We start from the raw sequence: 15444 nt of genomic DNA, 5'->3' as shown, positions 1-15444 counted from the left end.
TATGTATATACATACATACATATATATATATATACACACACACATATACTTTTTACAAGTAAGATAAATACTTGAGTGAAACATCAGGGTAATAATAAATGATTAATGATTAAGAATGCTATTTCAAAAAGATATTTCATATGAACAAATCTTAGGTGGAAAAATACAAATTCATTTTAGTCTATATAAGTATCAGAACTGGAAAGAAAACAAGTATTAAACATGCATTTCACATTCAATAAATTATCCTTTGATACTAACCAAGGAATTAACAAAATACATAGAAGATAAAATGAATGCCTTTTTTAAAAGATATAAGCCAGTAAAAGTTATAATTATTTACATTTTCTTTCTTTGAAGTTTGATATAGAGTTATAAGAAATTAAGGTTTAGGCAGTCTTCTAAAATATTATTTTCAACTCTATATGATTTTACAAAAACAAAAAGGGTATAATAAGCAGAACTAACAAGGGTATAATAAGCAGAAATAACTTTTGGTTGCATGTAAATGTTCTGAAGCTAAAAGTAAAACTTCTTCAGAAAAATGTTGGCATTTTCCCCTTGAAAACTGTCAAATTCTGGCAGCTATGCTAATCCCATGTTCTTTTACCTTTAATAAGTCACATATTGTTTGCAAACTCTTAAAGTAATGCATATAAATCTTGCTCATTTTGCTACTTAGATCTCTGAAAAGAGCAAAGTAGCTTATAAAGATTTCTATTTCTTAAAGAAATACTTAATCTAGTTTGATGTCAAAATCAGGTAGCTTACAGTGATCTACTGTAATCCCAGTCACCAAGAAAGAATCAAATGTCACTTTTGCTTTACCAGTTGGAATTGTCCCAGACTTCCAAGTTCCTTTATGAAAGTCATAACTGAGTTAATTTCTTCTAAGGATAGACACTGATTTAGTTCCTTTTGATAGTTTTCACCCTGTATTGGTAGGGGGAAAGAACTTAAGCAATGGTTAAAAAGTCAAACCATGTTCAACCCAATTACCTCCCATTTCATCAACCAATCAAATTTTGAGTTCTATAAACAACTGAGCTAATTAATGTTAAATAATACATAGCAACTTCAACTTGTCACAGTGGTGTCTGAATATAAGAAAGCTTCATATCTGACAGGGAGGACCTGGATAAAATAGCTCAATGATGCTTTGGTAGTGAGGTTGGGGAGATGCTAACGTGTTATAAAAATCAATCCATGTTATTTTGAAGCACTCTGCTCTATTCATTGGCATTTGCCCAAACGTGACAATAGATGTGAATGCTTAAAAAAAAAATAGCATTATAATTCAAGTCCTCTGACGTCAATCTGGAGCACTCACTGCTATTCTAGACTGCCTCCAAAGAGTTCTAACATTTCTTTTAAAGTATACTGTAATACATGTAATGAACCCGCACATGTACCCTCTGAACTTATAAGATGAAAGAAAAAATTAAAAAATAAAAAAGTATTCTGTAGCATACAATACATATTATTCATAATATCCACAAACATTTCATAATCGCAGCACTTTGGGAGGCTGAGGCAGGCGGATCACGAGGTCAGGAGTTCAAGACCAGCCTGGCCAACATGATGAAACCCCATTTCTACTAAAAATACAAAAATTAGCTGGGTTTGGTGGTGCATGCCTGTAGTCCCAGCTACTTGGGAGGCTGAGGCAAGAGAATCTCTTGAACCCAGGAGGCGGAAGTGGCAGTGAGCCAAGGTCGTGCCACTGCACTCCCGCCTGGGTGACAGAGCGAGACTCTGTCTCAAAAAAAAAAAAAAGAAAAGAAAAGAAAGAAAGAAAAAGAAAAAAAGAAAAACAAAAAGAAAAAATAAGAAATTATGAACACTATACTTAATTTTCAACCCATAATTTTATCATAATCAGTCACTTACATACTTAGTTGACATAAAAATAATCTTAGCCCAGAGGTCAGAAAAAATTAAGAAGTGTGATATAATAGATGCCGATTAATTTGAAGTGAATTATCAAGTTGCTGAATTGCACAGTAAGGAGAATGACACCTTCTAAGGAATGACTTGAAAAAATATTTATCAGTACACAAATATGCACTTACCTTGAAAACATCTGATCTATAAAGTCTCTGAAATATCTCAGAAAATATGGAAAGTGATGATTCATTAGGGAAGAGAAAATTGAAAGTGTCATTTAAAAGGAATTCTTCTGTATTTTGGTCCTCAAAATCCATATTATCATTATCTTGAAAATTTAAATGCTCATGTACCTTTGAAAGAACAAAAGCACAGCAAATATTTTTCATCGATTTACTTTTAAGACAATGGAATTACTTCTAAGACATGAGTTATTTCCTGTTGGATTATAGATCAGAACTGACATCTAGTGGTCTTTTTGGAAGTCAACAGTTTTATAAATGTGAGTAATGTTTTTTTAAAGATACAATTTAAAGACACAATTATTTAATGTACAATAAGAAAATTAACTAATATAAAGTCACATTAGTTTATCTCGATACCCTTTATAGCTGAAGAATATGCTTTCATGGAAGATAATACATAACATTTCTTTCTGAACAACAGATTTTAAAAAGCATAATACAAACTATTAGGTATGCGTGCAAAATAATGAAAAAATGAGTATTTAAAAGTGTCAGTTAATTAAGTTTTAAATTTTTATGGAGAAATCTTGGAATTATTTAACCAAATGTATGAGCCATCTATAATGTAATTGGCTTACCGGAATAATAGTTTGAGGACATAGAAATGTTATACAAAGCTATATTCTAGTTATACATAATTTTATTTTCCCCTTCTTCCTTTTTTCCCACCCTGTATTCCAAGGTAGAACTTTCTATAGACTAATTTAATAAATTATTTTTTACGTTTTTGCCTCTAAGGGCTATGTTAGAGGAAAAAAAATATGTTGGGGGAGATAATATGAATGAGTATATTTAATTTGAGAAGAAGGAAAAGAATCAAAATGGGCAAAAACACTTCACTCTACACATATCTATATCAGAAAAAAAAAATTCAAAAATTCCCATGGTTTTTTAAAACTAAATATAAACCAATTTTAAACTAAATATCTATATGTAAAAAATAAAAATTATCTTTTTATACCCTCATGTGAATACGCCAGATAATCTGTTACTTTCTATTATCTACACATCCTCTTTTTTTCCTTTAACGCATACTTGACTTCATACCACATTTATTTCACAAATAGTACTTGAACCATAGAAAAATTCAGGTTTATTTTACAGAGACGCATAGGCAGGATTGGACTCATAGATTGTCCACATACTAGTTAATTGTCTGAACCACAGTGAATATAAGCCTACAGTACTTTTGCAAATTGCTATTTATTGATTGGTTACTATGAATGAAAACAACAACAACAACACACACACACTGATCTCTCACCACAAGGTAGAAGCTCACATGAGGCCTTTGGCATACTGACCTGGAGCACTACAGGGTACATGAAACTGCCATAACCAATATCAAAAGTTAGAAGTTGAAAGCAGAATCTGCATCTAAAATGAAAACACAAGGTACCATAAAAGTAAAGATACATGCACATGGATGTTTATTAATGCACTATTTATAACAGCAAAACTTGGAACCAACCCAAATGCCCCTCAATGATAGACTGGATAAAGAAAATGTGGCACATACACACCATGGAATACTATGCAGCCATAAAAAAGAATGAGTTCAAGTACTTTGCAGGGACATAGATGAAGCTGGAAACCATCATTCTCAGCAAACTAACCCAGGAACAGAAAACCAAACGTTGCATGTTCTCACTCATAAATGGTAATTGAACAATGAGAACACATGGACACAGGGAGGGGAACATCACACACTGGGGCCTGTTGGGGGTTGGGGGGCAAGGAGAGGGAAAGCATTAGGACAAATACCTAATGCATGCAGGGCTTAAAACCTAGATGATGGATTGATAGGTGCAGCAAACCACCATGGCATATGTATACCTATGTGACAAACCTGTACATTCTGCACATATATCCCAGAACTTAAAGTAAAATAATAATAATAAAAACTATATTCTCTTGCTACATTTACTCTTATTTGGTGTCATATTAATAATCACTATTGTTAATTTTCAATATGTCTACTAATTAAAAAGAGCAGTGGCTTGGATAATGTAAAATTACATGTGATAAATTTTTGGATTTGGATTCTGTTTTATTTCTTATAGAAAATAAAAATATACCTAAATATTCATAACACATTAAACTAAGCAATAAAGTTAATCCATGGAAACCTAAATACGAAGAAGAAAACTCTCCTACTCCTACATGCTAGGTACTTATTCACATATAAATTATGATAAGGTTTAAATTGATGTGCTTCCCCCACTTTTTGACATACTAGATTTAACATTTCCTTAGAACAAAGGCAATAAGTTATAGTCAAGTAAACAGATATGGGAATAGGAGTTATTGAATTTTCTTAATAAAGTTCTTCATTTTCTCCTCTGCATTATGAAATCAGTGGGATATTTGAGAATGAAATTTATTATGTATAAGTAAAATTATACCTAGTCAATGCCAAGTATCTATGATAGAAACAGTTGCACTTGAAAAGGGGGCTGCAATTAAAAGATTAACTTTGAAAATGTGTACTTTACTTCTTGTTACCACTATTTAGATACTACTGAGTCTGTCACATGTTCTAAAGTTTTAGGATCTATAAATATGGCCACATATGTTTAGAAGATCATATTTGCATATTGATATAAAATTTTCCAAGTACCACCTACTTATGATAATTAAGATACATTTCCACCAACAATTTTTAAAAGATAGGTTTCTTTCTTTCTTTTCTTTTTTTTTAAATTAAAATTTGTTTTTTACCTATGGAAGGTCTTTGGTCCCAGAGTAGATGTTTCACTGAATACTTCAGCCGCTAGCAGGAGTTTGCCAATTGCTTCCTTCATAATATCAAAAGCCTGTTGAGGTGAACTGGCTCTCAGGAATGTCTCAAAAAATGTTTGCAGCTGTGAACAAAGTAAAGGATTCATGTGTTAAAACAATAGCCTCAGTTTGCCTATCATTTTCAAGGTGACCAATTTGAAGGATTGTTCTAGGTTATCTCTACTTGTCACACCCAAACCCCACCCTCACCTAATCAGTAAGTTTGGTAATCTAAGATACAGGTATATTGAAAGAGAAAGGTTTAAATGTCTTGTAATTTAAATTTCTTTAGAAATGCCTACTCCATTTTATTTTCCTCATTTCACAGCATCTAATCATGGAAAATGCAAGTCTTGTCATCAGAACTCCAAAGTTTCATTTGTAACTCTACTAACTAGGTGAGCTGGGCTTGCCACCCACTGCTCAGAATCTTTGTGTCCTTCTCTTTAAATTGGGATTAATATCTACCAACAAGAGAGATGTGAAGTCAAATTAGAAGAAAATGTATTTGAAAGTCATGTTAAAGTATGAAATTCAAATGTTAGTTTTTTATTATTATCAATTTTGGGGGCATATTAGAACAAAAATAAATATATCAAAGTTGCTTCTTCCTCATGCCATTATTCTGTGCAAGATCTAACCAACCAGAGAAGACTCTGAGAGAATCCCAGTGTCCTGTTAATGTTTTAATTCTTAATTATTTCATGTGATAGGGCAGTATTACAAAAAAGGGGGAATAAAGCTCAATTGTGTCATCTTAAAAACACAATTGTTAGTATCACAAATAGCTGTTTTTATTTGCTTAAATATTAAAATGATAAAAACAAAACTACCTCTTGAGGATGCTTCATATCAAAGTTCAAGTGAATATTTTTTAAAAATATAAAACAAATCTCATATTGATTCATAAACTTTCTCTGGATAAACATACTCTTTTAAAGATGAAGAACAAAAAATATTTTTTGAAAAAACATGCAGCAGGTATTCTATTAATGTTTTTTGGAAAAACAGACTAAATCTATCCAGACTACACAGGATTGCAAAGTGAAAAACTTTTGTTGCTATGATAAAGAAGGACAAATATTGGCCTGGATTGCCTGTGGAAAAACGGTAAATGTGTCTTCTCAATGCATAAGCAAAATTCCCCCAAGATAAACAGATACTGGCTTCATAAACTTTCCAGTTGAAAACAGAAACCTAATAAGATTACACATAGAGACCCTAAGAATGCGTCATTAGTATTTGGCAATTGGGATGTTTTTCCATTTTACTAAGGAAAATAAATGTAATAATTGTATGATTGAAAGAAAACAAATTATTGCTAACACTAAAAATGTTAACAACCTTGATTCAAAGCAGAGTAACATTATGTTTTTCCAAGTAAAAGTAACTCATTATATTTCATTCCTTTCACCATATTATGTAGAAAGGTTTGTGTGTGACATTGTTGCATTTTTCTATTTCAATGTTACCTGAATATCACAGAGGTTAAGGTTAATAATATATGAAAGTTGGAAATGTCTATGTAGCATATGAGATAAGATAAATTATAAGATTTTATCTCCATGAGGAAGAATAATTAGCAAATTAATGTCTTAGGGTTGCACTTACTTCTCTAAAATGAAAATGATTATTTCTTAATTTCTTAATGTAACAGTGAGCATTTAAATATGGGATGCCATTCAATTCAACTTTTAGAGAACTGTAGCCTTTAGAAAGCCCTGTGTTCTGTGCTTTGGGAGACAAGTTGCATAGTACATACGTATTACCTCTACAGACTCTAGAGGTAAAAAGGTCCAGGTTCAACTTTGGTTTTGTGCCAAAGTTGTGAGACTTTGTGGGATTAATAACAGTGCCTACTTTATAGAGGTATCCTTGAGATTAAATGACAGAATGTACATAAGGAATTCCACCACCCAGCACATCTGTATTCAGTACATGTCAGCTCCTTTTATTTTTTATTAATTAAAACAAGACAGCCGGGCATGGTGGCTCACGCCTATAATCCCAGCACTTTGGGAGGCCAAGGCGGGTGGATCACCTGAGATCAGGAGTTCGAGACCAGCCTGGCCAACATGGTGAAACCTCATCTCTACTAAAAATACAAAAATTAGCTGGGAATGGTGGCACACATCTGTAATCCCAGCTACTTGGGAGGCTGAGGCAGGAGAATCACTTGAACCAGGGAGGCAGATGCTGTAGTGATCCGAGATCACACCAATGCACTGCAGCCTGGGTGACAGAGCGAGACTCTGTCTCCAAAAAAAAAAAAAAAAAAAAAAAAAAAATCCAGATGAGTGTGATTTCTTCTTTTTAATTCATTCAGTATAGTGGCAAGCAAACTACATATGCTAGAAATGAAAGTAGAATCATGCGAGTGCTTCATATGAATTTTTAAAAAATCATAAACTTTCAAAGTCTCCAAAAGAAGGCACAACTTTTATCAGTTCTTGTAACTAACTCACTTAGACTAACTAAGTGAACCACTTTTTTGAGTGTCCGGTTACACTGCAATTTGTTACTCTAATTGTATTTCCTTGGTCAAATTACATGAGTTCTGTGAGTCTCAGTGCAGAATGACAGAACTATGCTCAATGATCTCATGAGACAATGACAAATCTGAAATTATTTGATGTTAATTCCATTCAAATGCCACCAGAACCTGAACAATTTCACCCATGCACTTTCTTAACTCACAAATACCTGAAGGAGCACCTTCACCTTTCCTCCTAATTTAAAACAGTCAAGCCATTAACTCAAATATTAAGGAGACTTCTTCCTCTCCTTATCAACACTTCCAATCAATGTTTTTCAATTAAATAAATGTGAGAATATAAGTTCGCAAGGAAATCGGTATATTGGCAATAAAATAAATATGAATAAAAGAACATCTTGTAACTTTTAACATGACATGAAACTATTTTATAAACTATAAATTTTCTTCCTTCAGTGTAAATTTTAGTGCAAAATAAATTATATAGAAAATGACCTCATAAGATCATGGTCGTAAAACCAGTCAGCTAATGCATCATCATTTGTTTGTACCTGTGCAAAATTCAAGCAATAACTAGTAAGGTATTTACATTTTTACAACATTGATCCATTCAAGCAACTTATTCAGATACAAGTGGATGGACTTAAATTTTCAATTAATTAAAAATGGAAGGACAAGAGCAATAGAATGCACTTAAAAGTATATAGAAAAACTTGGATCATGTCTGATATCTTTCCCAAGGTGTCCTTGTTATCTACTTCATTCCACCACATATTTTACAACTCCTCCCATGTTATGTTCTGGGTTCTGCCTCATTATTTCTCTCCATCCTCCCATAAGACCTTGCTTGAGTGAATTGATCTCAATGTCAATACATGTCATTTGTTCTGTGTTAAACTTGCCAACCTTCTTGTCTGCTCTTTCTGCTAGACTGTGAGTTTTTTTGTTTTGTTTTTTTTTTTTTTTAGGTCAGGAAATGTCCTATTTTATCTTCTGGATTCCAGTGCCTAATGCTAAGTAGGTATTCAGTAAGTACTGTTGAATAAACAAACCTATGACATTACAGAAACCACAGATACCTTGATAAGAGAAACACCTTACTGTAGTTTCTGGGTAACATCACTTTCCTCAGGACGGCATGCTTATCTCTTGCTCCCATCTCATGAGAGAGGGAGAATATAAATTTTTCTGGTGTCTTGTAATAAAACCTTTGAAGAATAGAAGCCTACAGCTGTTTGAGAGAATTTTAGAGATAAGAAAATTTAATCTATGAGTTAGAATGGGGGATGAAAGATTTACCAATATTAAGGTTTTTCAAAGTAATGTTCTTGAATGAGAAACCAGAGCAGAATGTCATGTTTAATAGCATTGTACTGTACTAAAGTATACCAAGGTTTCTCTTGATGTTACTATGTGTCAAAGAACTTTTCATCTTCTCAGATTAAAGAATATTGGTACTTAAGTCAGATGAGGGAACGTTGGTACTTAAGGTCATTTTGCACCAGCATCATATTAAAAAGATGCTCGATATCACTAATCATTAGGGAAAAGCAAATTAGAACCACAGTGAGATATTACTTCACACCCATTAGGATGGTGACTAACAAAAACAAAACAGAAAATAATCATTGGTGAGGATATTAAGAGACTAGAATCCTTGTGCTTTGATGGTGGAAAAGTAACATGGTGCAGCCACTTGAATAGCAATTTGGTGGTTCCTGAAAAAATTATAAATAGAACTACCATACAATCCAGCAATTCCACTTCTGGGTATACAGTCAGCATAATTGAAAGCAGGGTCTCAAAGACATATTTACACACCCATGTTCATAATAGCATTATTGACATTTGAAGGCAACCCAAACGTGCATCAGTAGACGAAGGGATAAACAAAATGTAGTATATGCCTACAATAAATATTATTCAGCCTTAAAAAGGAAGGAAATTGTGACACATGCTACAACATGAATGACCCTTGACAATACTCGTTAAGTGAAATAATCCAGTCATGAAGACACTGGATTATTCTACTTATGTGAGGTATCTAGAGTAGTCAAATGCATAAAAACAGAAAGTAGAATGTGGTTGCTGGGGGCTGGGAGGAGGTGGAAATGGGGACATGTTTACTGGGTATATAATTTCAGTTGCACAAAAAGTTCTAGAGATTGGTTGCACAGTAGTGTAAAAATACTTAATGCTACTAAAGTATACACTTAGAAAGGATTATGATACATTTCACGTTACATGTATATGACTACAATTCAAACTTTTAAAAATAACTTTTTTAATAGAGACTGTGTTAGCCAGGATGGTCTAGATCTCCTGACCTCGTGATCTGCCCGCCTCGGCCTCCCAAAGTGCTGGGATTACAGGCATGAGCCACCGCGCCCGGCCAAAACTCTTAAAATGAATCTGAAGTAACCCAAATACCTCAGAATTTCATCCTAATATTTTTATATATGAAAATCTTTGGGGCCGGGTGCAGTGGCTCACGTCTGTAATCTCAGCACTTTAGGAGGCAGAGGCGGGCGGATCACGAGGTCAGGAGTTGGAGATTAGCCTGACCAACATGGTGAAACCCCGTTTCTACTAAGGCAAGAGAATCACTTGAACCCGGGAGGTGGAGCTTGCAGTGAGTCAAGATTGTGCCACTGCACTCCAGCCTGAGCGACAGCGAGACTCCATCTCAAAAAAAAAAAAAAAAAAAATCTTTTTTAGATTGTCCTATATTTCTCAATAAAGTTTGTAAATTTAAACTTTAGAATTTCAGTGACCATATGGCTCTAAGTTAAAAAAAAAATTTTTTTTCTTCCAAATAGTTAAAATTATTGGTCATACATAATTAGTCAGAACAAGAGAAATACATTACAAATCACATTAAATAATTTATAGAATAAAAAGTAAAATTGTATTGGAAATACAGCTCTGATTTGTCTGAATATATGTCCCCACCAAATATCATGTTGAATTGTAATCCTCAGTGTTGCAGGTGGGGCGTGTTGAGAAGTGTTTGGGTCATGGGAGCGGATCCCTCATGGCTTGGTGCTGTTCTTGTCATTGTGAATGAGTTCTCAGGAGATCTAGTTTTTAAAGTGCGGTGCCTCCCGGCCAACCCCTCTTGCTACTGTTTTCACCATGTGAGATGCCTGGTCCTCCTTTGCCTTCTCTTATCAGTAAAAGCTTCTTGTGGCCTCTCCAGAAGCTGAGCAGATGCCTGCACCATACTTCCTGTACAACCTGCAGGACGGTGAGCCAATTAAACCTCTTTTCTTTATAAACTACACAGTCTCAGATACTCACAGCAACACAAGAATGACCTAATGCAATCTCTCAGATAGATATGGTTTTTTTTTTCTCTCTTTTTTTTTTTTTTTTTTTTTAGACAGAGTCTTGCTCTGTAGCCAGGCTGGAGTACAGTGGCGTGATCTCAGCTCACTGCAACCTCTGACTCCCTGGTTCAAGTGATTCTCCTGCCTCAGCCTCCCAAGTAGCCGGGATTACAGGCATGCACTACCATGCCCAGCTAATTTTTGTATTTTCAGTAGAGACAGGTTTCACCATGTTGGCCAGGCTGTTCTCGAACTCCTGACCTCACGATCCACCTGCCTCAGCGTCCCAAAGTGCTAGGATTACAGGTGTGAGCAACCGCGCCCAGCCGGTTTCTTTTCAATTAATTCATATATCCCTTAAAAGAATGCCACTTAATGCTAGAACAAGAAGAGTTCAGCATCAGTATTAATATTATTTTAAATATAAGCACGAAGAAAATTTGTTCACATAAATACACAGACGTGGATGGAAGGGTTTAGTTATAGCAACATGGCTCAGTTCTTTCAACTCCCTCCAAGGTATATGTTAAAAATTACATAGTGGTTTATCATGAAATATTCAATCTTGTTAAAAACAAAGAACTGAAAGCAACCTGAATTGTGAAGGATTTGTTACCTAGTGATTAGCATCCTTCACTTGCTCTAAAGAACAACATAGTTAAATTTGTCTGTTTCTTTCTTTTTTTTTTTTTTTTGGCAAATGTTTTTTCACCTTTGAGTAACCATCATTATAATATCAGAGCTAGCAAAAGCTGGGTCTTTCTTCTGAAGAGCAGAAGGATGTATAAAAAGAATGGGAAAGAACAACCTGCTTTAGAGGTATCTTTTCAGCAAGATCAAACTTTAGAAAGTTTGAATGTATGATCCATATGAAAGGTGAAGTTCTGGGCAGTGACTCTCTCAAAATTGTCCATGTGCCTCTGAGCCCCTCGGGGAGTCATCAGGGACCCCCAAAGGCATATGACACCCAGCTCTGGATATGGCTGCCTGCCTCCACTCCAAAATGCATCCAAGAGAGCTGTGGCCAAAAATGAAGTGCTAGTGAACATCCTGGACCCTTGGAAAAGGAAGGTGATTTAGAAGGAAAAAAATCGGATTTTTAACAATAGAAGAAAAAGAGAAAAAAAGATTAGAGAAATGGAGAAAAATGACTAAATTACAAACCTAAGTAGTGATATTTTTTAATTTAATGCACATGTTGTATTTGAATATAATTTGGCCAGGTGTGGTGTAATCTCATGCCTGTAATCCCAGCACTTTGGGAGGCTGAGGCAGGTGGATCACCTGGGGTCATTAGTTCAAGACAAGCCTGGCCAATATGGCAAAACCCCGTCTCAACTAAAAATACAAAAAGTAGCCTGGCATGGTGGTACTCATCTGTAATCCCAGCTACTCGGGAGACTGAGGCGGGAGAATCATTTGAACTCGGGAGGCAGAGGTTGCAGTGAGCTGAGATCATGTCACTGCACTCCAGCCTGGGTGACAGAGCGAGACTCCATCTCAAACATATATATATATATATATATAAATAAAATGTGTGTATATATAATGTGTATATATATAATGTATATATATGTGTGTATATATAATGTATATATAATGTGTGTATATACACTGTATATATATACACTGTATATACAGTGTATATATACAATGTATATATAGTATATATAATGTGTATATATAATGTATATATAATGTGTATATATATAATGTGTATATAAAATGTGTGTATATATGTGTATATATATATGTGTGTATATACATATAATGTGTGTATATATATGTGTGTGTGTATATATATAATGTGTGTATATATATACACATATATATATATATAGAGAGAGAGAGAGTTTCTATGTTGTATTTAATAATAATCACTATCCTTAGCCAAGCTGACACTATGTGGCAGACACTGTGCATTTTATATGCACTGCTTTGTTTGTATTCATAGCAATGCTATGAAGATGGTACTCATCATTCTCATTTTATAGATGAAGAAACTTGGGGTTAAGAATGCAAGGTACACACCTAAGGTTATACAGCTGGGGGCAACCAACATGGGTATTGAAGCCAATCTGCTTTGCTACAAAGCCCCAGCATTACTTCTGCCTTTGTGTTTTTGATCATATTAGGTTTAGGACTATGGATGGACCCTGAAATCCAGAAGAATGAATCATCTGTATTTTTACTTTCATCTAAAACATGTTCAAAACTGTCACAATTCTCAAGCACATGCCTTTACACCCACACAATTAACAACTCAACAACTCGAGAATTTATGTAGCCTAATTACCTTTTGGAAAAACTAAGAATATTTCTTTGTAACTTAAATCAAATTGCCTAGATCAAGAACAAAATTCATGTTAACTCAAATGATTTAAGAATATAAATACTCTCATCATTTGTTTTAGTTCACTGAAAATTGGCTTGCTTTAGTGTAAATCACAGAAAACCAAATTGGCTGAACCTAAATTAGGATACTTTTACTCATTCCTTGGAATTATATTAAAAACTCCAAAATTAAATAAGTTTTCTGTTTCCAGTGACATCTATAATTTTACTCATTCGTACTTCTTAACAGCCCTAAACTTTATAGCATATATTAAACTTGGAAATTCAGAATGTAGATTCTATACAATTTAATCCGTTTCATAGCTGAAAACTTTAAACTCTCCCACAAGCATATAAGGGAATTGTTCAGAAGCAGAGTACAGAAATACAAAAGGCTGGGAATAGAGTAAAAATTTAATTATTTGCTTTGAATGATAGACCCTTGATTGCATTATATTCAACCTTCTTAGAAAACTGGCAGGTTTTCTTTATTATCCCTTCTGGAATTTCTCAGTGGGATATAAAGGAGCAGAGAGATTTAACAGCAAAGAGCAAAAGCTAAAGTTGTAAAGATTTTATCATTGAACTCTCTACGTATATGCCTGCTCATTTTCTTTATATGAATGCCATTGTTCGAGCAGGTCACAACTATTTCTATTAAAGTTAAAACCAAGCCTTCTTTGAACTTCCAATAAAATAAGGTCTGACAGCTTGTTTGAAAACAATCCATCTTTTATTAATTACCTTGACTAGAAGATGGCATTGAAATCCGGTAATATCTGTACTAAGTAATATTTGTTACAGGCAGTACAAAAATTTGCAAATAAGGATTCATTTGGCGGAAAGATACCTATCTCATATCTCTAAATACTCTCAAATGAGTAAGAAAGTAAAAAGGGAAAATGTTTTCAATTTATATTCTGGATATTTTATGCAGGGTATCTATTTTAGGTCTTATTAAGTTTCCTGGTCAATCACAAAAGAAAAGGAAATGTATTCATTATAAAAAAAATCAGTTCTGGTTGTACAATAAAGAACATGATAGAGCAATTTGCCCTAACTTTTAAGTGGCTGTAAAGTCTTTTGAATCCATAGGAAATTTATGACAGCTCTCTGCTGTTTTCTCACACCTTTCTCATGTCAGTTATCTTACACCTCTCTCACACCAAACAATATTTCATTCTTTTACATGGGCTATTTTCAATTATGCTTAATTATGCATAATTTAAAAGTTCATGATTTAGCATCTGGTCAAATATAATGCTAGATAGCCCAAATGCATGTCATCTCCATGTGCCCTGAGTACTGACTACTGACTTCTCTGCCCTCAATTATTTTTTCCATTGCCACCAGTCATCATCTTTATGAAGGCCAGTTCCAATCATGTCAGTCCCCTGCTCATAAAGAACAGAAGTCCCCAACATTTACAAAAGGATATGAATCAATTGTAGCTGAACTTATCTTGAACATTCCAAGTCAGCATATAAAACCATAAGGTGCTAATTCATTCATGCCTGAAGGACATAACAATTAATCAACAGACGATTATGCATGCACATACGTTTATGCACACAGTAAACAGTAGAAGTACCTTTATCCTTTTTACTACAAAAGTGCATTATTTTTATATGAGAACTCAAAAAGTGATACACCCAATTCTTTAACTTTTTTTAAAAAATAAAAAAGAATTAAACCTGTATTCCCTTGTCAATCTTTTGACATATGGCCAAGGCCTTTGACTATGGGTGAACTAATTGGAATTGCAAGTCATCTAACTTACAGAAACTTTACCCATAGGCATGGACTTAATTGCAATTAGACCAAGAACACAAAGACACTTGCAAAGAAATCCCAGGGCAGAATCATTCTAGGTTTTACAGCTTCCCCCTAAATTTTGAAAGTTTTTATACCCACATTTAATTCATCTGAAATGTTTTAACTCGATTGTCCTATATTGATGATGTTATAAATATTCAGCCTGCTTTTACAGAAGCAAGTCTGTCTCTTTTTGCACTTACAGTTCATCAGCTCATGAAGGTAGGCATAGAACTCAAGGGTGTAAGGGACAAACTTGAAGGTAGCATCCTTGCCTCAGGCATTGAGCTCTTGGGTTCAGCAGTCAATAAGCTTTATGGGGGGAATGCAGAGCAGTACTATAAGCTGTCAGTGGTAACTAAGAGAGATTTTAGTCACTGGAGATCTGAGTCCCAATCCTAACCACATTTATTAGTTCTGTCCTCTTCACTAAATCATGAATCTGTACTTCTTCATCCATAGAGTGGATATAAACATCAATCTATCTCCTGGGTTTCTTAAAAGTTTCAAATAAGGCCGGGCGTGGTGGCTCATGCCTGTAATCCCAGCACTTTGGGAG

General features: G+C 34.2%; 1 protein-coding gene across 1 annotated transcript in view; it reads right to left on the bottom strand.

Moving 5' to 3' along the window:
• Positions 1–15444, bottom strand: part of CPED1 (cadherin like and PC-esterase domain containing 1) — a 312803-nt gene that overhangs the window by 171694 nt on the left and 125665 nt on the right. The window contains exons 8-11 of the mRNA XM_055115335.2: positions 4854–4996; positions 3437–3509; positions 2073–2240; positions 829–933 (exon numbers count right to left, since the gene is read on the bottom strand). Of these exons, the coding sequence (XP_054971310.1) occupies positions 829–933; positions 2073–2240; positions 3437–3509; positions 4854–4996 (489 nt within the window). The remainder of the gene's footprint in view (positions 1–828; positions 934–2072; positions 2241–3436; positions 3510–4853; positions 4997–15444) is intronic.

This window comes from Pan paniscus, chromosome 6, assembly GCF_029289425.2.
Source record: "Pan paniscus chromosome 6, NHGRI_mPanPan1-v2.0_pri, whole genome shotgun sequence".
In the NCBI taxonomy this organism is placed as follows: domain Eukaryota; kingdom Metazoa; phylum Chordata; class Mammalia; order Primates; family Hominidae; genus Pan; species Pan paniscus.
The sequence above is the reverse complement of the archived record's forward strand: the minus strand, read 5'-3'. Positions and strand labels throughout refer to the sequence as shown.